General features: G+C 44.6%; 1 protein-coding gene across 2 annotated transcripts; it reads right to left on the reverse strand.

The window, feature by feature from the left end:
• Positions 1-3,261: 3,261 nt before the first annotated feature.
• Positions 3,262-26,939, reverse strand: LOC118398964 (transcription factor HIVEP3-like). Of its 2 annotated transcripts, none has more exons than XM_052472184.1 (7): positions 26,759-26,939; positions 17,014-21,789; positions 16,516-16,697; positions 9,237-9,406; positions 8,493-8,576; positions 7,587-8,398; positions 3,262-6,899 (listed from the first exon to the last, which is right to left on the reverse strand). In XM_052472184.1, the coding sequence occupies exons 2-7, from the start codon at positions 21,328-21,330 to the stop codon at positions 6,201-6,203; spliced, it is 6,264 nt and encodes a 2,087-aa protein (XP_052328144.1). In that variant the 5' UTR covers positions 21,331-21,789; positions 26,759-26,939; the 3' UTR covers positions 3,262-6,200. The 2 variants fall into 2 exon arrangements, with proteins under 2 accessions (XP_052328144.1, XP_052328143.1); XM_052472183.1 differs by having other exon boundaries at positions 9,237-9,412.
• Positions 26,940-27,863: the final 924 nt, after the last annotated feature.

Here is a 27,863-nt window from a genome sequence, read left to right on the forward strand (position 1 = left end):
CTGGAGCAGCTCCAGCAGGGCAGAAATTTGACAAACTGACTTGTTGGGAAGGTGGCATCCTATGACGGTGCCACGTTGAAAGTCTCTGGGCTCTTCAGTATAGGTTATTCTACGGCCAACGTTTGTCTATGGAGATTGCATGGCTGTTTGCTCGATTTTATACACCTGTCAGCAACAAGTGTGGCTGAAATAGCCGAAGCCACTAGTTTGAATGGGTGTCCACATACTTTTGACCATTTTAGTGTAGGTGGACAGTCATTATCTTTGACACTTGATATATTTGACTCATAAAATTATATTTGACTCATAAATGAGCATTTGAATGCTCCATATCAGTCAATACTGTACAGCGTTTGAGTATCTGCAAAATTACTAATCTGCCTGCACTCAATAAAACCCCCTTAATATTATTTACATACTGAGAGGGAAGATAACAGCACGTAGGCTTGAGTTAAATAATGTCTAAAATGACAGACAGGAAATTCATTGCAGTATTAACTGAGAAATGTCATGGTCAGTTTGGAATGTGCTCAGAATGTGTGTGTGTGTGGGGGTGGTTGTGACCTACTAGATAATATCACAGGACAGGATGTTAGCGTTATGTCGTACTCCTCTGAGAGAGATAATGATTTCTAGAAAACAAGAACAACAGCCAACATCAGTTTCTATGGGTTGGGGTTTCGGGGGGACAATTAAAACACACACCTACCTGCCTTTAAAGGACAGAGTGCAGACTACCCCCACACCCCCCTCTCTTCCTTTTCCTTTTCCTGTCAATTCCATTGGTGTGAGTTGTGTGGAGATGACACAGGGTAAAGAATGTAAACAGGCCATTTTAAAGTGGGCCCAACACCTCATTATGACTGGGGGTTGAGAGGGTAACCATGAGGGCTGAATCTTGAAACCATAACAAATCCAATATCAAGCCAGTATTATAAACTAACTCTGACTATAATATCCAACTTATCCACCGGCATATCATACCACATACCTATCTGTGAATTACTACACCTTCAAAGAAATCAAACAATAGCAGCTTCTGACTCAAAGTTTTGGATCAACACCCACCCCAAATATAAAACAAATGTTTTATGGATAGTTTAGGTGTTTCCGTGGTGATATTCTGCAATGTGCAATTCAGGGGCACTAACTAGGCATCATGTCTGCCCAGGGGCAATCCAATGCTGGTATCACTCCACAGAAACTATAAACATATGTGAAAGTGTAACTAACTTCTAGCCAGCCAGATGTATTGGTACAATCTGGTTCACTGCTATGATTACATTCCAATGTCCATACAAGCATATTTAGATAGAATGTGTGCACAATGCATTACTTAGGCGGTATGCTAGTATGAATGTTTGGAACACGGCCCATCTCACTGAACAACCTCAATGACCTAATGAATAGCATGGCCAAGAACGAACACTTGAATCTTCCATGTTATAACTGGTAGATGAGGAATTCATATAATGAGATTCAACACACATTTAAACACATCAGTATGTCCCTTCAACACCTCCCTCAGGTGCAGGGCATTTCCTTAGTAATTGGCGAGGAGAGAATGGATAATAAGCCGTACAAATGATGTGTGGCTCCTGCTCTTTCCATCCATGTAGACTTATACTGAAAATATACTCTATACAGTATATATGTGATAGCCAGAATGACCTATTCATTACATGTCCCTGTCTCTGAAAATAAATACGATGGTCAAATTAACCAGTCTGGTCGCATGTTTCCTCTGCAATAATTATTTCATTATTTCATTTCGACGTGTTCTCATTTGAATGACTCTCCTGTATTACCAATAATAAATTACATTGGGAATATGTAGATTGAAATGCAAGCATGGCTGAAATAATGGGAAATGTATTATCATGTCAATTATGCTTTATGTCCATTTCTGGTGGAAATACAGTAGGGACTGATGACTAATATCTTAACTACATGACGTCATCGTTTTTAGCAAACTGCAGTCCCGAGCATCGGTCTCCATCCAGTGGCTTGATACTAGTGACATCTAGTGGCTGACAGAGACATTGTCCTCATAGTGAGACAAAGAAACAGCCTGAAACACCCAAGTAAGTCCAGGGCATACTGTAGTTGTCCCATACCAAATCAACCCATATAACCCCTATGCCCCCTATACACTAGTGTAGATCTGAGAGTAGTGGATAGGTGTACACAATATAGCAACAATTCCAACTGGCTAGTGGTGCTATTACTATGTTATATCTATTTATAAACTGTGTGGGTCAAGCCCTGAATGCTGATTGGCTGACAGCTGTGGTATGGTATGGTACTGGTATGACAAAACATTTTTATTTACTGCTCTAATTACGTTGGTAACCAGTTTATAATAGCAATGAGGGGGTTTGTGATCTACGGCCAATATACCACGGCTAAGGGCTGTGTCCAGGCACTCTGCATAAGAACAGCCCTTGGCCGTGGTATATTGACCATATACCACACCTCCTCGGGACTTATTGCTTAAAGGGGGTAGGGGCTAATAGCAGTTGAGTCATTATCCCAAGTCAAGCCCATAGACCCCGAGAGGAGATAGGGCCGAGCAATATAGCTTGTCATTTATGGTGGCACCATTACCATATTGGTTACATATTACGTCAAATAGTTCCTCTCTAGGTTTCTTCCTAGGTTCTGGTCCACCGTGCTTCTACACCTTCTACATCTGTTTGGGGTTTTAGGCTGGGTTTCTGTATAGCACTTTGTGACATCGGCTGATGTAGAAAGGGCTTTATAAATACAATTTGATTTGATATAGCTAAAGAAGTAAACTACAGGGGTCAATTTGGGATAGTGCGATAGAACACTCAGTAGACGACAACATTTGGAGGGTTGCAGATAGAATTCAAACTTCTAAAGGATTTGAATTGCTCCATGGTGCTCCAACTGATGTTGGATGTTGTTCTTGTTTTCTAAAAATCATTATCTCTCTCAAAGGAGTATGACATAATGCTAACATCCTGTCCTGTGATATCATCTAGTAGGTCATAAACCCCCCCCCCACATTCTGAACACATTCCAAACTGACCATGACATTTCTCAGTTAATACTGCAATGGAGAATTTCCTGTCTGTCATTTTAGAAATGATTTAACTCAACACTAGCAGCCACAAGGTGGCGATATATAATTCAAAATAAACGGTAGTGCTGTTGTGTGATCATCCATTGAATGACACAGAACCAAAATATTTAGGTTGAAAGAAAACATACACAGGGACACCATTTCATTACAAATCTGTAAAAACGAGTTTTAATGGCAAAATACATGAAAATGACAAATATGGAAACTGCCTCCTTTATAAAAAACGACCTGTTACTACTGTGTTTATGACAATAAATAGACTGCACCATGTACAGCAGATGATCAAAACAAGATACATGTATGACTATTCAATGAGTGCAGTAAGCTTTTCTACCACGAATGCGTATTATTATTCCAACATTTTGTCTCAACAAGATAGTAGAAAATAAGATATTATTCTGACCCTGATTCTTCAAAACAAACAGATAACATATTTTTTTTAAAGAACAATCTTTTCAGATGGAATCCGCAGTGGGGAAACGGCGCCACTGTCGTGGCTTTGGTTTTGTTGACGAAGCAGAGCGGCGAGCGTCGCACCGCGTGGTAAAAGAACATGCGGTACATATTCCACCGTTCTAGCGCGCGTCCAACGATGTACGGAGTGAAGAGGAAAGAAAGTGTACATTGTTTGCAGTGACTTCTTTATTGTTGTAATATCGCAAACGGACGTGGCTGTTTCACCATTAAGGATTCCAACTTAACATGAAACAAAAAAGAATCACAGTCATTAACAATGACATTTCAAGCCACATTCTTTACAGAAATTGCACTTCAAAATACTGGTCAGGGTGAGTAGATTTATAGTACCTGGGTAGGATCTTAATTTGACCACTCTTTTTGTTGAGAATTTTCCAGCACCATAGGAAATGCAGATGAACTTTGTGATTTACATTAATTCACTGAAAACCCACACTAATACACGGTTATATTAATGGAATTGCACTTTTCTCATAGCCTATTTTTGACCAGCTAATAGCCTAACCACAGATCAAGCAACATTTTGGTCTAAACGTTCAAATCTTGGTGCTGGAGGATTATTTATCTGAGACAATATAGGTCAAATTAAGACCCTACACCTGTAAATCATACAGTATTAACACCGCAAGGGTAGTGTAATGTATTAGAGTTATCAAAGGTGTCAATGAGGGAAGAGTTGAACTTAATAAAATCTTTATCATCTACATTTCATTCCAGCTCTCACAGAGGATAGTACAGAATTGCATAAGAGCACATCAATAATAAATTAACATCAATGACATCAAACAAAAGAAGAGTGTAAAAAAGATTGCAAAACTTATACTGCATATTCAACATACAGTTGAAGTCGGATGTTTACATACACTTAGGTTGGAGTTATTACAACTCGTTTTTCAACCACTCCACAAATTTCTTGTTAACAAACTATAGTTGTGGCAAGTCGGCTAGGACATCTACTTTGTGCATGACACAAGTCATTTTTCAAACAAATATTTACAGAGATTATTTCACTGTATCACAATTCCAGTGGGTCAGAAGTTTACATAAACTAACTTGACTGTGCCTTTAAACAGCTTGGGAAATTCCAGAAAATTATGTCATGGCTTTAGAAGCTTCTCATAGGCTAATTGACATCATTTGCGTCAATTGGAGGTGTACCTGTGGATGTAAAAAAAAATGTACATCTCCACAAGTCTGGTTCATCCTTGGGAGCAATTTTCAAAGCCTGAAGGTACCACATTCATCTGTATAAACAATAGTACACAAGTATAAACACCATTGGACCACGCAGCCGTCATACTGCTCAGGAAGGAAACACGTTCTGTCTCCTAGAGATGAACATGCTTTGGTGCGAAAAGTGCAAATCAATCCCAGAACAACAGCAAAGACCTTGTGAAGATGCTGGAGCAAACAGGTACAAAAGTATCTATATCCACAGTAAAACGAGTCCTATATCGACATAACCTGAAAGGCCACTCAGCAAGGAAGAAGCCACTGCTCCAAAACCGCCATAAAAAAAGCCAGACTACGGTTTGCAACTGCACGTGGGGACAAAGACTTTTTGGAGAAATGTCCTCTGGTCTGATGAAACAAAAATAGAACTGTTTGGCCATAATGACCATTGTTACGTTTGGAGGAAAAGGGGGAGGCTTGCAAGCCGAAGAACACCATCCCAACCGTGAAGCACGGGGGTGGCAGCATCATGTTGTGGGGTGCTTTGCTGCAGGAGTGACTGGTGCACTAAACAAAATAGATGAGATCATGAGGAAGGACAATTATGTGGATATATTGAAGCAACATCTGAAGACATCAGTCAGGAAGTTAAAGCTTGGTCGCAAATGGGTCTTCCAAATGGACCCCAAACATACTTCCAAAGTTGTGGCAAAATGGCTTAAGGACAACAAAGTCAAGGTATTGGAATGGCCATCACAAAGCACTGACCTCAATCCTATAGAAAATGTGGAGGCAGAACTGAAAATGAGTGTGCGAGCAAGGAGGCCTTACAAACCTGACTCAGTTACACCAGCTCTGTCAGGAGGAATGGGCCAAATTCACCCAACTTATTGTGGGAAGCTTGTGGAAGGCTACCTGAAACGTTTGACCCAAGTTAACCAATTTAATTGCAATGCTACCAAATACTAATTGAATGTATGTAAACTTCTGACCCACTGGGAATGTGATAAAAAAAATTAAAGCTGAAAGAAATCATTCTCTCTACTACTTTTCTGACATTTCACATTCTTAAAATAAAATGGTGATCCTTACTGACCTACGACAGGGAATTTTTACTAGCATTAAATGTCAGGAATTGTGAAAACTGGGTTTTAATGTATTTGGCTAAGGTGTATGTAGACTTTCGACTTTAACTGTATCTATATATCATTCATATAATTACATAATATAATTACACATTATAGTCAGAAGTCGTACGCTCCTGAGTGCTCTACTTGGATTCTTTCCGTCTTCTTCAGTCTCAAAACCAGAACTGCTTCTAGCTCTGAGACTATGTCTGCGTCTGATATGGCACTGTATCCCCTATGTAGGAAAACCGCTGCCATATCAGATGTACCCAAGACAAGTCTGTTGCACTGTTCCCTAAAGGTGCTCCTTCCTATCAGAGTTTAGTCTGGAAAGAAGATGGCATCTTTTGGCCTTGTTTAGTCACTGGAAAAAGACTCCCTCTAACGTCTGTATCTGTATCTCTTTCTGTGTGTGTGGTTCCCTTGGACAAAGTGCTCGTTTGGGCACCTGGACTGTGTGAGCTGCCTCCTAGCTCTGTCCCAGTGAACAGTAGTTTAGTTTCTTCCCTTTGACTCAAACTCCCATGATTCTCAGGTCTCATGGAGCACACCTGTAAATGGGCCGTACCTGCCTTGTCTGGGAGAGGTCCTGAAAGTCTGCCCTCGGCCTCTCCCTCTCCTACCCTGTTGTCCTGGTAGCTGGTGTGCATGCTTGTGCTAGGCCCAGCCGCCTCTTTCAGAGGGTTTTGATGGTGCTTCAGCGATGAAGGCTTACTAAGTGGCCCTTCTTCCAGTCCAGCTCCCCTGGTCCTGGAGTGGTCCATCTCTGCTGGGGTAGGGGTGTTCTGTGATGCCACAGGGCTATTCACCAGGCTGTAGTGACGACTGGTCCTGGGCTGTACCATGTGGATCCCCCCAATGGGGATCATCAGGTTGGGTGTCCTGGCTAGCTGCTGAGAGTGGAGAGGCAGGTGGCTGAGGACACCACCGTGGCCCCCTCGGGATGGTCTAGTCCTGGGGGACAGGAGAGGGAGACGCACCTCATCGTCCTCCTGAACAGAGTAGCTCTTCAGCTTGGTAGGGATGAGGGGAAGGAAGGGTGTAAAGGTTAGAACCACAACGCAACCAAACCACAATGTCAACACGACTTGTGAAGAAACATACCCTGTTTATATCAGGTGAGTTGACTGAGACATTGAAACACATTTAGAGGCTGATGGCACAGTCCTTGTGGTTACAATCTCAGACATCTAATGATAGGTGTGTGACTCGTTTTTTTCACAGACTGCTCAGAACAAACACATTTGTGTCTATTTGGGAACCATCTTGCATTATTTTCAGGTTTTGTGTTGTTGGTTCGGTTTGAATCATATAAATGTAGAGTTTTACCCTTCCTTCCTTTTCCTATAAAAGGTATGACTTTAAAATAACCCTGAATGTACCACCCTACATATCTATATTTGTTTTGGATGTTTATTTTACTTGTATTTGGCTGTTTATCCCTCACAGGAACTGCTTTGTGTGTAGAAAAGGGTTTATTTAATCTCTGAACCCAACCGGCTAACCAAACAGAGACAGATCACGTCGTAGGTGAGTGAGCAGCACTGTGGTTATCAAACCAATCCGTCCCCACGTTATAGATGTTAAATTCAATTATGCAACAAAAATACAAGAGAGCCGAGCAGTCTTCCACAGGTCAGACACAAAGTGTGTCTGTGTTGTGTTCTAGGGGTGACAGAGTGAGACTGTGAAATACTCACCAGCCTTGCCTTGGAGCTTGTAGCCGTAGCAGGTCTGTCCCTGTGGGGATTTGAAGATGGGTCTCTGGGCAGACAGGCTCTGTGTTGAGCAGGGATGGTGGCCTGAGGGGAAGGGGAGCTGGGAGACTTGGGTCTGACAGGCGAGAGGCCTCTTAGGGGGGACGGATGTCTCTCCAGGGAGGGGGAGACATGACAACCTAGCAGGGACAGAGAGGAGGGTGGGGAGGGGTGGGAGGGGGCAGTGGACAGGTTATGCCTAGGAAACAGGGATGAGAGAGGTGGAGGGGAGGGATGGCAGGAGACAGGGGAGAGGTAACGCTTGGGGGAAGGGCATCGGAGAGGGGCCAGGTCCGCTCTAGGGGATAGGGAGTGAGCAGGAGAAAGCTGATTGGTTAGGGATAGGGATGGAGACAGGGCTGGAGTTGGTGATGAACAGTGCAATGGGGAGTGGTGACCACAGGGGTCCAGGTGCCTCCTCCGAGAGAATAGAGCTCTCTTCTTGCTGGGGGAACCAGCAGGGTAACAGAGGCTTGGCTCCTGGGGATTCAGCCTCTGAGGCTGGCTGGGCTGGCTTGACCCAGATGGTCTGGTCCTGTCCTGGTCTGGTGTGGTTCTGTTCTGGTCTGGGGGTTTGGGTGGCTTCAAGTGGCTTGTTGAGGTGGTGGAAAGTTCTTCATGGGACCAGGACTCCTCTTCACCATCATCATCATCATCTTCATCATCATACTCGTTGTCATCGTCGTCTGCTTCAGTTTCGCTGATGTCAGAGTACCGGTGCTCGTCCTGTCCTGTCTCTGGCCAGACTGAGCAGTCTGGGGGGGGGGGGGTCATTGTAAGAATTAGGCAACATAACAAGGTATTATTGGATATTCTTTATGTAGACACAGCAATATAACATCGTCTGACCTTCTTCTGCCTTAGAACCAGTCATTGGCCCATCATGGCACTTCTTCCCATGGGCCTTGGACTTCATGTGTTTGGTGAGGTTCCCTGGAACAACAGAGAACCATTACAAGACGTTCCTAACCACACACTGGATGAACAGAGATGTCAACTCTGAGCAGGTCAACGGTACACTTTTCCTTCAAAATCTATTTTAAAAGAGAGGCCTTGTCCCAATAAGGCAGCCATTTCAGTACCCATCCACCTATCCATACCCACTAGAGAGTCACAGTCCTGTGACTATCTGTAACCTCAGTAAGGCAGCAGTCCTGTGACTATCTGTAACCACAACAAGGCAGCAGTCCTGTGACTATCTGTAACCACAACAAGCCAGCAGTCCTGTGACTATCTGTAACCACAACAAGACAGCAGTCCTGTGACTATCTGTAACCACAACAAGCCAGCAGTCCTGTGACTATCTGTAACCACAACAAGGCAGCAGCCCTGTGACTATCTGTAACCACAACAAGGCAGCAGCCCTGTGACTATCTGTAACCACAACAAGGCAGCAGCCCTGTGACTATCTGTAACCACAACAAGGCAGCAGCCCTGTGACTATCTGTAACCACAACAAGGCAGCAGTCCTGTGACTATCTGTAACCACAACAAGCCAGCAGTCCTGTGACTATCTGTAACCACAACAAGGCAGCAGCCCTGTGACTATCTGTAACCACAACAAGGCAGCAGTCCTGTCCATCCATAGCTCACCTTTGGTTTTGAAGGCGAAGTTGCAGTGCTTGCAGACGTAGGGTCGTGAGTCGGTGTGCAGGCGAATGTGTTTACGCAGCATACTAGGCTTCTTACAGCGGATGCCACACTCCTCACACACATATCTGCCCCTGCCTCGACCCCGCACGTACACATACTCCTCACTCGACCTGTAGCTGACGGACAAGAGAGAGAGAGAGAATTTTAGTTATATTTTAGTGTTTTATTATGTACAGGTAATGCTACCACCATAAACCTTGTGAATTGATGCTAGTGTTCTTTCAATAACATTTCGGAATGGAGAGGAACCTGAGTGAACAGAGTACCCAAAGTTTAGATATTTGGATCTGAATCCCGGGTCAAATTTTCAGTGGTGAGTTCATTTCCACCCCTGATGAAAACCACAGTCCATATGGCTGCAATAAAAGCATTGGTTCTATATACTGTATATAGCACCTGCACACTGCTCTAATGTTTCTATTTATTGCTGTATCTGTTTGGCACACACCCTTCTTACACAGTGAACACACACTCTGGCAGTTGGTTAGGGGGTCCACCCCTGTGTGTGTGTGTGTGTGTGTGTGTGTGTGTGTGTGTGTGTGTGTGTGTGTGTGTGTGTGTGTGTGTGTGTGTGTGTGTGTGTGTGTGTGTGTGTGTGTGTGTGTGTGTGTGTGTGTGTGTGTGTGTGTGTGTGTGTGTGTGTGTGTGTGTGTGTGTGCTTTTGGGGTGGAGGGTGTTCTGGTTTGGGGTTATAAAAGCCCCTCTGTGTGAAGCTGAAGTGGGTGCCCTGCAGTGGGACTCTAACCCTCATCACCACCCTCTCACACCACCACCACCACCCAGCCCCAGTCCAAACACAGAGAGCCTGCAACATCAGCTGGGGTTTGGAACAGCCAGCCAATGAAAACACACCAGAGAGGGAGGAAACCCTGGGCTCAGACCAGCTGCTCCAAATAAACAGAAAACAAAAACGTCTTTCTATGAATGTGATCGGTAATTACAATGATAGCTAACATGCTTCATTTTCTCAACTTAATCACTGTTTGGTGCCTTAAAAGCAATGTTTTGGCTAAATGAATTCGACAGGTGTTGCGATGTCCTTACAGGGGTTCAATGTAGAGTTTTCATGAAACCATATCATTGTTGTATTGTTACATAGGCTGTTTTGGTCAATAAGAATTTGTTCTTAACTGACTTGCCTAGTTAAATAAAGGTTAAATAAAACAACTGTAAAAATGGAGCAGGCCTTTTTTTAAAAGCTCCTTAAATACCAGCCCCTCATATCACGCTTGGACAGCCTAAGATACAAATGCAAGTTGGTGGCATTGAAAGTTGGCAGTCTTGGCCATTTACATAGGCTTAGATTAGGCAGGCCTGACTAAGAGTAGCCAAAACAACTGGCTAGGTAGTGCTCTGTTTCAGTCGTTATGGGCAGGCTAGCTGTGTGCAGTAGCATAAAGTACTTAAGTAAAAAAAAAATACTTTAAGTACAATTTAAGTCGTTTTTTGGGATATCTATTCTTTACTATTATTATTTTTTGACTACTTTTACTTCACTACATTCCTAAAGAAAATAATGTGCTTTTACTCCATTCATTTTCCCTGGCACTGTTTCAGCCATTTATGGGCAGGCTAGCTGTGTGCAGTGGCGTAAAATACTTAAGTAAAACTACTTTAAAGTACTACTTATGTAGTTTTTGGGGATATATGTACTTTACTTTACTATAAAAATGTTTTGACTACTTTACTACATTCCTAAAAATAATAAAAACTTTTTACTCCATACACTTTCCCTGGCACCCAAAAATACTTGTTACATTTTGAATGCTTAGCAGGACAGGAAAATGGTCCAATTCACACCTATCAAGAGAACATCCCTCGTCATTAAACACAAATGCTTCGTTTGTAAAATATGTCTGAGTGTTGGAGTGTGCCCCTGGCTATCCGTAAATTCAAACAACAAGAAAATGGTGCTGCCTGGTTTGCTTAAATAAGGTCTTTGAAATTATTTATGCTTTTCCTTTTTTATGCTTAAGTATATTTTGGCAATTACATTTACTTTTGATACTTAAACATATTTAAAACCATATACTTTTAGACTTTTACTCAAGTAGTATTTTACTGGGTGACTTTCACTTTTACTTGAGTCATTTTCTATTAAGGCATCTTTACTTTTACTCAAGTATGACAATTGGGTACGTTTTCCACCACTGGCTGTGTGGAGAAGGTACCACTCTTTTTCAGCTGTTATGGACCGCCTAGCTGTGTGGAGGAGAACGTACCACTCTGTTTCAGCTGTTATGGACCGCCTAGTTGTGTGGAGGAGAACGTACCACTCTGTTTCAGCTGTTATGGACCGCCTAGCTGTGTGGAGGAGAACGTACCACTCTGTTTCAGCTGTTATGGACCACCTAGCTGTGTGGAGGAGAACGTACCACTCTGTTTCAGCTGTTATGGACCACCTAGCTGTGTGGAGAACGTACCACTCTGTTTCAGCTGTTATGGACCACCTAGCTGTGTGGAGGAGAACGTACCACTCTGTTTCAGCTGTTATGGACCACCTAGCTGTGTGGAGGAGAACGTACCACTCTGTTTCAGCTGTTATGGACCACCTAGCTGTGTGGAGGAGAACGTACCACTCTGTTTCAGCTGTTATGGACCACCTAGCTGTGTGGAGGAGAACGTACCACTCTGTTTCAGCTGTTATGGACCACCTAGCTGTGTGGAGGAGAACGTACCACTCTGTTTCAGCTGTTATGGACCGCCTAGCTGTGTGGAGGAGAACGTACCACTCTGTTTCAGCTGTTATGGACCACCTAGCTGTGTGGAGGAGAACGTACCACTCTGTTTCAGCTGTTATGGACCACCTAGCTGTGTGGAGGAGAACGTACCACTCTGTTTCAGCTGTTATGGACCACCTAGCTGTGTGGAGGAGAACGTACCACTCTGTTTCAGCTGTTATGGACCACCTAGCTGTGTGGAGGAGAACGTACCACTCTGTTTCAGCTGTTATGGACCACCTAGCTGTGTGGAGGAGAACGTACCACTCTGTTTCAGCTGTTATGGACCGCCTAGTTGTGTGGAGGAGAACGTACCACTCTGTTTCAGCTGTTATGGACCGCCTAGTTGTGTGGAGGAGAACGTACCACTCTGTTTCAGCTGTTATGGACCACCTAGCTGTGTGGAGGAGAACGTACCACTCTGTTTCAGCTGTTATGGACCGCCTAGTTGTGTGGAGGAGAACGTACCACTCTGTTTCAGCCGCGTTATGGGCATCTGTCTGAATTATGTTTGAATCTTTTATGATGTAATGTGATTAAAATAAAGTATTTCAAATGTGTGTGTGAGTGTGTGTGTGTCGATGCATGTGTGTGTACATGCCCACTGACAAAAAATCCCACATGCCGAACTGATATACAGCATGTAGGCATATTGATGGCCACCAACCCACGCAATTCATAGCTTACTCTGACACCCATTCACAGATCCTGCCCCTAGCTTTATCTTCAGAGAGACAGCCTACACTAAATCTTCCCTCACTCAGCCTTCACTCCCCCAAAATGTAGCCATACTGAAAGGTCATTGTTTGACTTCCTCTTGTTCACTGCTTTGTCTTATCATCCAGCACACACACAACGGCCCGAACAGATGGAATTGGCGGACTCAGAGCTCCACACAGCACAGCAGGGAAGAGAGATGAGTCATTCCCAGGTAGCACATTGGGCTTATTTGGAAGTTGTGGGAATGTATGTTTTTGGTTTCATATTAGTTGTGGGAACGAAGCAATACATTTCCTGACTGGTAAAACTGAACCATTTTTAAAAGTTCTGAGAACAGAAGTGGACATTTAGCCTATTCTTAGAATGTTTTACTCTGTTTCCTTGTTTTTATTAACGCTCTGAGAATGGAAATTACAGGTTATTTTGAGTTGTTTGAATAACTTCCTGAATGTGTGGCCAATTAGTGGGCGGGGCCAACACACCTGAACACACGTAACAAGTTAGAGGCTAGAGAGCGTTTTGTTGATGTTGAGAACGGACTGTATACATTTTTAAATAACATTAATAGAACATTCTCTGAATGTTACAAAAGTTTTCTTGTGGTTTTTAAAGAAGGTTTTCTTAACGTTCTGAGCAGGGGCGTCATGCACCCATTATTTAAAAGAGGGCGTGAAGTACATGAGGATGGAGGGGAGGTGGTCTGGTGGACGGCTCCGTAATTGTACATTTTTCAAACACCTTTACAGACATTTCCCGCAATCTAGAGGCATAATCATTATGCCTTATTCTAGGTCACAAATGTCTATTTTTCTGTATAGGTTATCTAAGCATACCTCTTGACAATTTTAGTATTTTCTTGCTAGCAGTGATGCCAGTTAATGGCCCTGCTACACAATAACCATTGGGTGTCCGGCATTGCCGTCAGCCATCGAGGAAATGCTTCCTATAAAATCAATAAAAGCTGCTATACTGCATCCAATTCTCGAAGGCTCAATTCTCGAAGGCTCGATTCTCGAAGGCTCAATTCTCGAAGGCTCGATTCTCGAAGTCTCAATTCTCGGAGGCTCAATTCTCGAAGGCTCGATTCTCGAACGCTCGATTCTCGAAGGCTCAATTCTCGAAGGCTCAATTCTCGAAGGCTGACGCATGCGTTCATTCCATCTTGTGAATTGAAATCATGAGAAATACAGTTTATTTTGGTTGCACATGGCCTCGACTATACACCTATGATTATTGCACTAAGATGTGTGAAGAAGCTACTAGCTAGCAGAAACTCTAGCTAACTAGCTACATTGAGTAGGTTCACAATGTAAACAAAAGCAACTTGTGTAATTAGAGGATCATTTAGTACAAGCACTAGCAACAATTGAATGAGTACTTGTGAAAAACTTGACCAAAGCTATTGTACTTACGCATAAATAATGAATATGGTAAGGTAGGGGACAATAGAATAAAGATGCGCTTCCCCTCTGCTCCTCACAGTTCCCAAAACAACATGTAGCAAGTAGAACGTCTCATTGACACAACGCTGATGGCAACGCAACGCTTATAGTGGAGCTGATTTGTAAGATAGTTAGACAAGCTACTCTAACTTGATTGACAGCCTGAAATGGCTTGGTAGCTAGTTATGAGTTTGGGAGATTGGGAACCTATTTAGCTGACTAGTTAAAACCAACTTCATAAAATTGCTAGGTGGCTGTGTTACAGTTTTATTTATTAATCAAGAAGGAATCAATAGGCGACATATCTTGAAGAGGTGGGGGGTACTCTTTGCCTGGTCCAGTCAGTGTGCCCCCTCTGCAAAATTCAGTGGACAGATCTTTTTTATAAATTATTATGATAAAACGTGGGCTTAAAAGTGAAGACCCTGTAGGTCTAAGCCCTTAGATCGCAATATCTACTAAGCACATTTTTTGAATTGTTTTAGGATGGTCATAAAATGGATCATTTCGCTATTTGATTTGTAATTTTAGAACCCCTGTTGATATATTAGTGAGCTCAAACAGTTAGGTCCGGACAGTTGCTTTTGTGAGAAGACATCTTTGAAATTAGGATGTTTGCATCAGAGAGGTCAGACGACTGCCGTAAAGATTGCGGATCTCGTAGAGCAAAACAAACGACACTGTCGAGTGCATGAGAGTCTCCTCTTTCATCTCCTTAGTTTGTAACTCTAACGGTTTGGGTTCTACAGACGATTTGGTGACGATTTTCCTGTCCGGATCCTCTCAACTGTAGAAAAACACAGCTTTTAAAAGCCCTATGTTATGAAGTATGCAGAAACATTATATCGGCAGAAAGAGGAGATTGAGCTGCAGCCACTGTAAGTCTCTAGCATAAACACACAGGTAGATATTCAAAATGACATCACGGTGTGACGCACGGGTGCGTCAATCGACTCTAAGGGGTTTTAATTTAACATCTGAAAAACTGATAAAGAGGACAATGCTGATGGGGAACTTGCCCTTGTGCCCCCTATGGGAAGCTTTTCTGAGACGTTTAAATAACACTCTTAGAATGTTCTCTGAACATTACTAAAGTTTACTTGTAGTTTCCCACAGAAGAACTATTTAAGAACATTCCCAATGTCAAACCAGTAGGAAACCGTTCCTAGAACATTACCAAGATTGAAATTGAATGTAACCATGTCTGAATGTTTAGGAAACGATCTGTTACATGAATGAAATACCAAGAAAAATAAAAACATTTATTTTGTCAAGTTCCTTAAATGTGCTGAGAATGTTCCAAAGCCAAGCAACTATTCTGCACTATTCCCAGAAGGTCATGGGAAGGTTGTATGCAAAATAATGATTGAACAAACACACTCTCACCAAGCTCAAAGAAACATATGGTTCTCAGAACGTTATGTGCTAGCTGGGTTGTGACTGATGAGAAGAAGGCTGTGAACCTGAGTCACGACAACAACAACAACAACAGGTTCCCAGCGGTACTCAGAGAGATGCAGAGGAACACACAGATGGCACCTCAGTAGCACATTCACAGATATGATGGAGGAGACCAAGTGTTCTCAGGAGTTTCAGTTATGTCTGCTTCATAACAGTGTGATTCGATCTAGCTGTGTGGATTACTGTAAATGAAGACAGATGAATCAGAGCGCTCTCGGTCTCTCAGAGCTCTCTCTCTCCTATCTGACACATCCTACATAAGTCCCATCACTAGAGAAGCAGAGTTAGTATCAAACACCTTCCACTCTCTCCTCTGAAAATAGTGCCCCTCTTGTTCTCTGTCTACAAATAGATATACATAAACCCTGATGCACAGAGAAATCATCGAAATAGACTCAAGGTTCTCATTCATTCAATCAATCACCATCTAAAATGGGAATGAAATCAGGAATGAAATTGGCCACTATTTCCCTCTACAGCTGAATGACCAGAACCATTGACTGTGTTGGGTGTAACTGAGCTTCTACACAGGGTACAGTAGAGGAAGCTGGGTAGTTGTTGGTCATTTCCTGGCAAGGGCCACTCAACAGACGGGCTCTGTTGGTGTAGTCAGACAGACAACCCTTAGCCCCTCATGTCCTGCAGAGGGGAACGACAACATTTCACAGCTCTCCATACACAACACAGAGACCCAATACCCTCACTGTCTATGACTTGTAGCTTACAGTAGCATGCCTTGTACCGTATAGAGCAAAACCTGTAAGGCTGAGTGTCGTTTCTCATGTCTCTATGAATGTAAAGCCAATAATGCTTTGCATCTTTAAATGTTTAAGTGTTATTTCAAAAGTAAAATGTAATCAGTCCTAGCCTACTCACCCTCCCTCACAGATCCAGATTCGAGTTGGAGGTTCTCTACATTTGCTGGTTGACTGGGTCTCTGATTCTTTTTCCTCCTCTTCCTCCTCCTCTCGTTCTTTCTTTAGCTCCTTGTCCTCTGCGGACTGCTCTTGCTCTGTTGTCTCGACACGGTGGCTGTCGCCGGGCAGAGTGGCATGTACCTACACTCGAGAGAGACATGCAGGGCAAATTCACCAACCCTGCTCCAGCAAGATCAGGCCAAGGAGACAGGGATGGGGGGGGATTCATCATAACTTATGTGTTTCAGCACTTATCTAAATTATACTGTGGCATTACAATCTACAATATAGGCCTACATGCTTGGCCAAACTGTATTGTGTGTATTGGGTCATATACAAAATAAAGTAAAAACTACAGCACATAGTACAGTATGGGAAAAGGCTAAATAAATACATACAGTACTGCAAATTTCACATTGACCATTCTATGAGGAGGCCTCCAGTAAAGTCTCTTTACCTCAGAATGGCATGGCGTCTTCATGCCGGTGGGCTCTGGTGGGGTCTCTGCCGGGGTGGATGACATGGGAGACATGGTGTAGATGGTGGGGCAGACCCTCTGCTTGCAGTCCAACAGGGACAGGGCTGTCTTGCTGGAGAGGCCTGGAGGGTTGGGGTCATACTCGCTGGTAGACCAGGAGGAGTACACTGAGGGCTGGTGGTCAGTTGAGGTGGAGGTGGAGGGATTTGGCTTGATGTAGTTCAGATAACACCAGCTGTGAGAGGTGGTGGACTGGAGGGTCGGATATGAAGGTCTTTCTGGACTTATTGGAGTACACACCCTCGGTAAACATGTTGGAATCTCAACCTTTTCTTCTTTTGTGGATGTTTCCACGATTAAGTTTCCTACACAACTCTCCTCTTCTTCCTCCTCCTTCACTCGTTTCTGCTGCTGTTTGGACTCAGGGCTGAAATCGACACTGTTTGAAGGGGACAACAATCGCTTGTTGCTCCCTGAGCCCGGAGATCTACAGCCCTCATCGGACCACAACTGGCTGCCTGAAGGCAGAGGCAAAGCCAAGTGGTTGCCTGGAGGCAGAGCCAACTGGCTGACTGGTACTAGAGTCCCAGACAACATCTTGCTACTTACAGGCAGAGACATGACCAGGTGGCTGTTATGTTCAGGCATTGGGGAATTTCTATGGCCACTGTTTAACCCAGAACACACAGGTTCCTGGGACCTAGATGTTGTGGTTTGGGACAGAGTGGTGTATATGGCACTGGCTAGGGTGTTAGTGTCTGCCTGTAGCCGGACTACTGCTACTGCTGGTGATATAGAGGGCCGGAGTAACTCTGGGCTATGTGAGATGTTAGGGTGAGGGTGGAGGATCTGCGGAGGATGTGTTACAAACTCTGAAGGTCCATCATGACTGTGAATTGGGACTGGGATCTCCAGCTTCAGGCCTGTGGACATTGGAAGGTAGTGGGCCCTAGCTATCCCTAATGGCCACTGGGTGGAGAGGGGATGGGGAGGGTAGACGGGGCGGGGTTGGGGTTGGGCAGGATGGATGTAGGTGTGGACAGGACGGAGGGAGATAATTAGAGGTTTCCCTGAACAGAGAGGTGATGGGTCTACCCTCTGGAGGTGGTCAGGAGATTCTACAGAGTTCTTTGAGGGTAGAACTTCAGAGCAATGTCCAGTCAAATGAATACTTTGACACAGTTTCCATTGTGAGGGGGGCTCTTGGCAAAGAGTTTGTACAGGGTTACATGATGTGGGTTCTCCTGACAGAGGGGAACCAGCAGTCGCACTAAGGTGTTGAGGACCTGGGCTTAGTTTGGAAGAAGTGCTGGGACTGACAGGGTCAGGACTGGGGCTACAGTGAGAAGGATTGTTCACCTTTAGTGCTGTGTGTTTGGCAGAAATGGAGGAACTGGGGTTCCGCTTTAGTTCTGCAGGTTTGCCAGGCTGCTCCTCCTCTGGGTCCTTGACCGCAGTGTGTCTCATGAGGAGACATTTGCGTCTGTCACTCCAGCCGGCCGCGGAGCGCTCAGGGGACAAACTGCTGTAGTCAAAGGACTTGCTTCGCATCTCCAACATCGCCATCAGGACAGACTGCTGCTGTGGGTCGTGAGGTGCTTGTTCTGAGGCCGACCGCCGCATCTCCCTTTTGTGAAGATGCAGGCCTGGGACGGTCAACATGTTAGGGGCCCTAGACCTCCTCAATGGTGTCCCAGCCAGGGTCTCCATGTCTCCAGGTCTGGTGGACTCCTCGAAGGATGCAGAGCGGCTAGACGCGTGGGATGCACAGCTGTCCTGGCTGGGGCTGCGAGGCAGGGAGATGGAGTCAAAGCTGGACATGGACTCCCCTGAAGACTGGGCGGCCTCGGCAAGACGAATACGTTTCTTCTTCGGGGGCAGCTTCTCGATGGGGACCCCAGACAGAGTGAGGCTCCTCTGTGGCCACTGGAACTCGTCTGTCCTCTCAGTCTGTTTAGGCATTATGGATGTTGTTTCTGACTGTGTCTGAACAGACTCAATAACATTGGTGTTGGAATCCTCAGTGATGAATATCTCCGGGACTTGAACATTGTGTTGGCGCACCAGTTTGCGAGGTGTTGGTTTGGACGAGTGTTCCTGCAGTTGTTTCTGAGACACATCCTCATGAGATGGAAAACTAAAATGCGCCTCCTCTTTACCTTGACTGTCTGTAAACAAAGGGTCCTGTTTCTCAAATGAACTAGTATGCTGAATCACTGAGAAACATTTTGATGTGTCTCCACGCTCCTGCTCTAACCATGGCCATGAGTTTCTATTGCATGCTACACTTTTTCTGTCTCTGCCTTGCACCGACGTGGAAAAGGTGGGTATGGATAAAGACACAGGAGAGGATGGATCATCAGATTCAAAACTCTCCTCTTTCCTTCTCTTGCGCATTGCCAAAGCCCCTGGTTTGCTAATCGGATAGTGTATCAACTGTGAACGGTCCAGCTGGCATATTGTTGTACCAAGACTCTCTTGGGGAAGTCGTGCTATACAAAGACTTCTCTTGTGTGCCTTATAACCTTCCCAGTTCTTACATCCAACGCCACAGGTCTCACATTCGTACGGCTCTGGTTGACATTGCTTGTGATCAGGAGGCACAGTGGACATATTGTGATTGTAGAGCGTGTTGGAGCTACTGTGTAAACTATGTTCCTCTTTAGTCAATTCATCACCGGGTTGTAGTTCGATAGCAGGCTGGCGTCGTAGCATCCCAGTGCGGCGAGACTGTGTTTCAGACCGTTCATCGAAAGATTGGCTAAGGCGGAAGTTTCGTGGGAAGACGTCAGAGGAGGCATCAGTTGAACTAGCAGCAGAGGGCATAGAGAGGCTTCTCAGAAGAGGAGCCATAGAAGTGGGTGACAGACCTGCCGTTGAATCCACGTGTAGTGACTGGTGATGATGGAACTTCTCACACGGAACTCCCATAGTGATGGAACCACTGCTATTAAATCCTGGGTCTCCAGGGTTTTTGGTGCTGTGGTGGACTACCGGTGTCTCTTTCAGAGACAGAGTAACCTTAGAGCAAGACTCATTGCTACTTCTCCTAGGCAGAGAGAACCTCCTGGGCTTAACGCTGTCTATCTTACTTGTGTCCACCACAGCCTCGTTGATGGTGATGAGGTTGGTGATGTGGTCAATGACCTGCTTCTTGGGCACTGTGAACGGGCTGCTCTTCTCCTGCTGTCCCTGGTTTCCAGAAGGCTGCTGGTCCTGATGCCGGGACATCCTCTGGAGGTGGCCCAGGCGGCCATATTTCCCCATGATGATCTCTGCGTAGCTTTTGGCACTTGTTGCATTGGGTGGGATGTCCTGCGACTGCTCAGTGCTCTCAGAGCGAGAGAAATAGCCAGACTCTGTGCTGCCTCTGCTCCCTATACTCGCCATACCCAACAAGGAACTGATCGAGTCAGACGAGCCTAGAGGGCCACGTTTCCCTCGGCTCAAACGCATGGCCAGCCTCTTCTTGACGGCGTAGGAGTTGTCCATCCCACTGGACTGCTCTTTAGACCTCTCTGTGTCTTCAAGCATCTTCTCATTGGCTACACTGCCATGTCTCTCCAAGATAGAGGAGGCAGCAGACGATGGCTGTCTGGTTTCATCTTCTGACACGGGCATTGGTTCTTCTAAAGCCCTGGGCTCTCCAGAGGCGAGGCCGGCCTTCACCCTGTGGGTATGGGACTTCCGGTGCTTGTAGAGGTTGCTCTTGGTCTTGAAAGAAAATCCGCAGGGAGCACAGGGGTAGGGCCTCTCTCCAGTGTGGGATCGGATGTGTTTCTGCAGGACGCTGGGCTTGGCACAGGCACGGCCGCAGTAAGAACACACATATTTCCCAGGTTTTCCAGGCTTATGCTCCCGTTTCTGCTTCAGGGTGCCCTCCTGGTTCTCCTCTGTGACAAGAGCCTCTGTAGACTGGGTGGAGGTGGTTGATAAGGAGGGAGTTGCCGGGGTCCCCCCAGACGGTGTCCGTGACACTCTAGTCTGTGTTGCCTCTGCCGTTGCATGCTTACCCTCTTCCGACAGTGGGGTGTCTGAATCAACACTTTGCCTCTGATGTCGGAGACGCTTGCGCTCCCTCTTATTAGGCAGTTTGTGGTGTTGTTGTTGTTGATGTTGAGGGCCTCCTTGTTTGGAGCGAGTCTGTTGTGTCTGCAGTTGATTGTTCTGGGAGGAGGGAGATTTGGGAGGCTCAGGGTCTGCGAGAGGCAGAGCAGACACTTCTGGCTGAGGCTGGTCATGACCTCTGGACTGCTCCCCAGTCGACAAGTGGCTGCAGCTGTGCAACGCCTCCATAAAACGGAACAAAAACCTCAGGTAGACACCTGGGATCCCTCCGCCCGGGGCAGGCTACGCAGGTCTAGCCTGTTCATTCAACGGACTCTGGGATTGATGTATGATGATTATTTTGTTCCTTAGTTATATCTATCTTGTACTGGAGTTAAGGCTGTCTGTACTCATACTTAGTACTTACTAGGGTCAAGCCATTCATTCAACGGATCCTGGGCAACAACTGTGAATTGTCATGCGGTAATGAGGAAGTCCTTTTCCATCCTGAGCCAAAGAAGCTTCCCATCTTGGAGCTCTGTTGGCTCCCAGAGAACAACTCTGCCCTTTGAGTCTCTGAGCCAGTCCCCTCAGATAGTCCCTGTTGTCCGGTATTCAGATACTGTGTTGAACCCGTCCTTGTGTCAGGTCTGCAGATCCAGTTTTCAGGACTTTTTGTTGGATATCTGTGTCCTCACTCAAGAGGACCTGAAAGAAGAAAAAAGAAAAGATTAGGTGACTGACATACAGACAGACCCACCTGAGGGGTAGTCTCTATCTCTCCTTCTTTCTCTTTTTCACACACACATGGACACACACACCAAAAGAAATGACATCATGAAGACAGATGGCAGAAACAGTCTCTCTCCGCCCACTATGATCTAAAAACATTACTGTCAAAGGGAGGGAACCAAACAGCTAAAAAGCAAGGTTTTAATCACTTATTTCATCCAGATGGATGATGGATGATCAAGTTGGAAACAAAGCTTGGGGTTTGGTCGTATTAAAGGGGCACATTTCTCATAGCGACCAGTTTCACTTCGTCAACCAACAACAAACATTAGCATGATAGAGAAAGTTATTCAACTCAGAAAGAAGTCTAGTTCAAAAGTGCAAAACTGTACACCTAAAATGTAAGTGTTAGTTACCAAACTGTGATTTGGAATCTGGCTACAAAAACATCTAATTTACCTGACTATTTATGACGAAGAAAACGCTCCGTCATAGCATCCATTTTCAGATTCTGGTACCAATAGCCCCTTGAATATTTCCCAATCAGCCGTGTGCATTGCACATTGCTCAAACATAAGCTACTACGTGTTTCTCAGGGATCACACTCCCAAGACAAGATGACAGATTTTTCCTTTTGATTGCCCAACTCAACCCAAGATTTTGTTGCAGCCAGAAGAGTCAATAGTTGTATTCATCCAGATTCCCCCAAAGTCTCCCAACCCCAGCTGCTAACTCTAGCGAAAAAATAATTAGGCCAAATGCAAATGTTGTAGTCTGGAGATAGATACCACCGCAAGATAACACCAACACTTACTTCCTGATGGTGTAGTCTGGAGATAGATACCACCATAAGATAACACCAACACCTCTCCAATTGGGAAGTGGGTTACATCATTCAGCTGTGAAAAAATACACTGCCGTCATTTTGTCAAATACTCATCTCCAATAACACATTTGATTTCCAATTTCTCCTTATTCTAACTCTACACTGTCAAACAAGCATACTTCTCTAATGATAGCAATTCACTGAAAGCCCATGAAATAATATCAATTTCACAAAATAATATGTTCTTTAATAAATGTTTACTTGCATACACCTAATGGCTCCAAAACTAAATGGCTCTAAAACTCTAACTGGTGTGTTTAAAGATCTCAGAACGCCAGGCAGCCAAATACAAACAATCTAATCTTCGTCATCTTAGCTTTGTATCATCTCTGTTTCTCATGAGGATAATATACAGTGGCTTGCGAAAGTATTCCCTTGGCATTTTCCTATTTTGTTGCCTTACAACCTGGAATTAAAATATATTTTTTTTTTTGGGGGGGGGGTTGTATCATTTGACTTACACAACATGCCAACCACTTTGAAGATGCAAAATATGTTTTTTAATGTGAAACAAAAAAGAAATAAGACAAAAAGACAGAAAACTTGAGCGTGCATAATTATTCACCCCCCCAAAGTCAATACTTTGTAGAGCCACCTTTTGTAGCAATTACAGCTGCAAGTCTCTTGGTGTATGTCTCTATAAGCTTGGCACATCTAGCCACTGGGATTTCTGCCCATTCTTCAAGGCAAAACTGCTACAGCTCCTTCAAGTTGGATGGGTTCCGCTTGTGTACAGCAATCTTTAAGTCATACCACAGATTCTCAATTGGATTGAGGTCTGGGCTTTGACTGGCCATTCCAAGACCTTTAAATGTTTCCCCTTAATCCACTCGAGAGGTGCTTTAGCAGTATGCTTAGGGTTATTGTCCTGCTGGAAGGTGAACCTTCATCCCAGCCTCAAATCTTTGGAAGACTGAAACAGGTTTCCCTCAAGAATTTCCCTGTTTTTAGCGCCATTCATCATTCCTTAAATTCTGAGTAGTTTCCCAGTCCCTACCGATGAAAAACTTCCCCACATATAGGGATAGGGTTCTCGGGGTGATGAGAGGTGTTGGGTTTGCACCAGACATAGTGTTTTTCTTGATGGCCAAAAAGCTACATTTTAGTCTCATGAGACCAGAGTACCTTCTTCCATGTGTTTGGGAAGTCTGCCACATGCCTTTTGTAGAACAACAAACTGGTTTGCTTATTTCTTTCTTTAAGCAATGGCTTTTTTCTGGCCACTCTTCCATAAACCCCAGCTCTGTGGAGTGCACGGCTTAAAGTGGTCATATGGACAGATACTCCAATCTCTGCTGTGGAGCTTTGCAGCTCCTTCAGGGTTATCTTAGGTCTCTTTGTTGAATCTCTGATTAATGCCCTCCTTGCCTGGTCTGTGAGTTTTGGTGGGCAGCCCTCTTTTGGCAGGTTTGTTGTGGTGCCATATGCTTTCCATTTTTTGATAATGGATTTAATGGTGCTCCGTGGGATGTTCAAAGTTTCTGATTAAAACAAATATTACCCAACCCTGATCTGTAATTCTTCACAACTTTGTCCCTGACCTGTTTGGAGAGCTCCTTGGTCTTCATGGTCCGCTTGCTTTGTAGTGCCCCTTGCTTAGTGATGTTGCAGACTCTGGAGCCTTTCAGAACAGGTGTATACATACTGAGATCATGTGACAGATCATGTGAAACTTAGATTGCACACAGGTGGACTTTATTGAACTATTATGTGACTTCTGAAGGTAACTGGTTGCACCAGATCTTATTTAGGGGCTTCATAGTAAAGGGGGTGAATACATATACACACACCACTTTTCAGTTGTTTTGTTTGAGAATTACATTTTTTTGAACTCCCTCTACTTTCTCTGCACCAACATACTGCACTGTAGCAACAACCCGTTCATCGCACACACTAGGTACGTTCCAATATCCACACTACCGTACTACCTAGAATGCATTCCCAATACATTGCATCTTACGAGGGAGTATGCTAGGATGGTATTTGAACAGAGCCACTGATCAGCTGGTTGTGGCCTACAGCCAAGCTCCTCCGGAAGAGGGCAAAACCACAGGAGGTGCTAGCTGCTGGTCAATATAAAACAACTGATGACATGTTGCCATTCTTACAGTAGTACTGTAGAACTCTCTTATATAGTAGCATTTTACTGACGGTGTGCTACTGTGATAATTATTTAGTTTAACTGTAAAGTTTTTTGGGGACCAGTCATTTTAATTCTGTTTCAAAATGCCCTTAGTAATAGAAGACAGTACATCTGTATGGACTGTCAGTGTGTTAGGTGTTTATCTGGCGTGTACATCTGTGTCCAGGACAACGTTTAGAGTGCATTTCAACAGTGGATGATGGAATGTAGGTCAGACTGGTACTGTACTGCAGGTGGACTAAGAGACTACAAAATGGTTCATGTGAGGACTATCAAAGAGTAGAGCTTTCTACAGTAAGAGATTCATTTAGACTTTGAGAAAGAGGTGACATTCTTCTGTTAAATCTGGAACAAGTGTGAGTGGTGCAAATTGTCAAACAAGTGGAGTGTGTTCATTGTGTGTATACATTTTGCTTGTCGTCAGGAGGTGTTACCGTCTCACAGTTATTGCATGGGCTCAGAGAAGCAGGTCCTTTTCAAAAAAAATGCTTGTTATAAGCAGCAGCAAGCATCCTGATCTACCCGATATTCAGTCTAATATCTCACGCAGTCCTTAAACTCCATAACACACAGCCATATCTTTTCTAAGATCTCGTTCAAACACGAGAAATGGCATCTCATTCTCATTGCCAAGGAGAGTACTGGGTTAGTATCACTGCCTAGTCTCCTACATTTTCAAATAATAACCCCCCAATTATTTTTTTTGTGACACATAACTGAATTTATTTGAGTTGAAAACGCTTTTTTAAATAAATCCAATAAATTTCCCTCCTCTCGTACCAATATGCACCCAGCGGTGGTTGCTATGGCGACGCCCCTAAACCACGCACAGCAGATGGAGGGAAGGAGAGCTAAATATATCTCCCAGCATTCTCGCTGGGAGAGGGAGAGATGGAGAGAGAGTGAACGAAAGATGGAAAGGAAGAGAAAGAGAGAGAGGGAGAAGGATGGAGAGAAAGAGAGAGAGAGAGAGAGAGAGAGAGAGCGAGAGAGATGCAAAGAGAGAGCGAGAAAGCACACTGAGATGCCTCTCTCCCACAAAGCGTATCTCTTTGGACAAAAAATGGTACAAATCCAAAAATCAATACCTGGCATTAATCCCAGCTCTACAGACATGTATCCCACCAGAAGAGAAACTGAGAATATGATTCAGTTCTTGAGATAACGACGGAGAACTAAGACACCATAGTAAATACAAAATAGAATATCGAAATCTGAAAATACATTTTGACATTAATGTTTTACAAAATAATGAACAGCAATAACAGCACTGTAATACTCTGCGAAATGAAATGAACATTTGTTAATTTTATATTTCTTGTCACCAAACAAGTGTTTTACAAATACTCTTTGTTGTGACTTATGTAACAAGAAATGTTTTCCAATAACAACACAAAACATTCCCTCCATTTCTCTCTCCCAGACATAATGTATTATTTCAAGATGATGTCTGTTTTCTCACGCACACACAAACACAAACACACACATATATTATCCCAGGAACAGTCAGAAACCGACCGTAGCTTCATCAGCAGTCTGTCAGAGAGACAGGGAAGTAGAGCCCTGGGGTCATCACACGCGCAACGCTGACATTCCCAGGGCTGTGTGTGTGTGCACCTGCATGCGCGCACGAGCAGGTGTATGTTTGAGGCCCAGAGGTCTCTGGACACTCTGTCTCTGACAGAGTGCTGGAGCATGGACGGACAAACAACACACATGGAAACCAATCACAGAATCCCTACACACACACACACACACACACACACACACACACACACACACACACACACACACACACACACACACACACACACACACACACACACACACACACACACACAATCCAGTAAATGAACAATGTGGAATAAAACACAGCTATGAACACTAGATGGTTAGAGAATATCATTGTCCTTTACCTGGTGGCAGGTGGTTTCCCCTCCACATCTGACAGAAAGAGGGTGAGTAAGAGAGGCTGGGAGACGGAGTGAGAGAGAGAGCGAGCGAGACAGTGCGGAACAGAGCGAGAGAGAGATTGTGAATGAATGAGAGCGAGAGCCCGCTCTGTGACTGTGAGGAGAAGGGTAATCGAGACACCACTCTACTGTACGTGCACTGAGCTGACAAACAGTTAGCTAGCAGAGTATATAACTCTCCTGTCTGTGTGTATGAATGAATGGGGAGGAGGGGCCTATCGCTCTCTCGCTATCCCTCCCTATTTGTCTCTCTCTGTCTCCCTCAGATAGTAAAAGTGAAGTGGAATATCCTTATTTGGAGGGTGACGTCAGGCCATGTTGTTCTTGGCAGGAATCTCAGGCTCCTCAGCTGGCAGAGAGGGAGAACAGAGAGGAAGGGTGTGTGGTGGTGACTTGTATTTTTAAAACACAGTTTCCCCATTCAGTTCTCACTTTCCATAGGCGGGGGAAGCAAGGCAGCAGTTGCCTATTGCTGCGTTCGTTCTGACAAAAAGCTGGAAAAGCTGAAAACACAGGACCCAGGTGGAAAAAGGCTCACAGGGTTCCAGGTTTTCAGAGTGGTTCTGGAGAAAGTCCACACACACACATACTGCTGACAGAGCCAGCTGAACACAGTCCAGGCGATTCAGTGATTCTGACATCACTACTCCTCTCTTTATACCACGGGAGGAAGGGAGGGAGGAAGGGATGTTATTTTCCCTTTTTTCCCTTTTCAAGAGGCTGAAAGCTTGCCGACGTGTGGAGTGTTGAGGTAATGCCATCAAGACAATTGGTAGCTAAAGGACGACCACTCACACACACAGACTGGCTGGTTTTGAAAGGAGCCCTAACCAAGGTCTTCATCCCTCTGCAGCATTAGCAGGCAGCACAGAGAGAGAGTCCTTGTCAGCATCACTGCCATAACGCCAGTGACAGAGCTGCCAGTGTGCGTGTGTTGTGTTTCCTCATCCTCCACAGGCAGCTGGGCCTTGAATGGGACGGCTATTCGCCATAACGTGATGCCAGCCTCAATCTGCCCCTCAACTTGTCCCTTCAGTTGCCATGTTGA

The sequence above is a fragment of the Oncorhynchus keta genome, chromosome 20, assembly GCF_023373465.1.
Source record: "Oncorhynchus keta strain PuntledgeMale-10-30-2019 chromosome 20, Oket_V2, whole genome shotgun sequence".
Taxonomy (NCBI): Eukaryota; Metazoa; Chordata; class Actinopteri; order Salmoniformes; family Salmonidae; genus Oncorhynchus; species Oncorhynchus keta.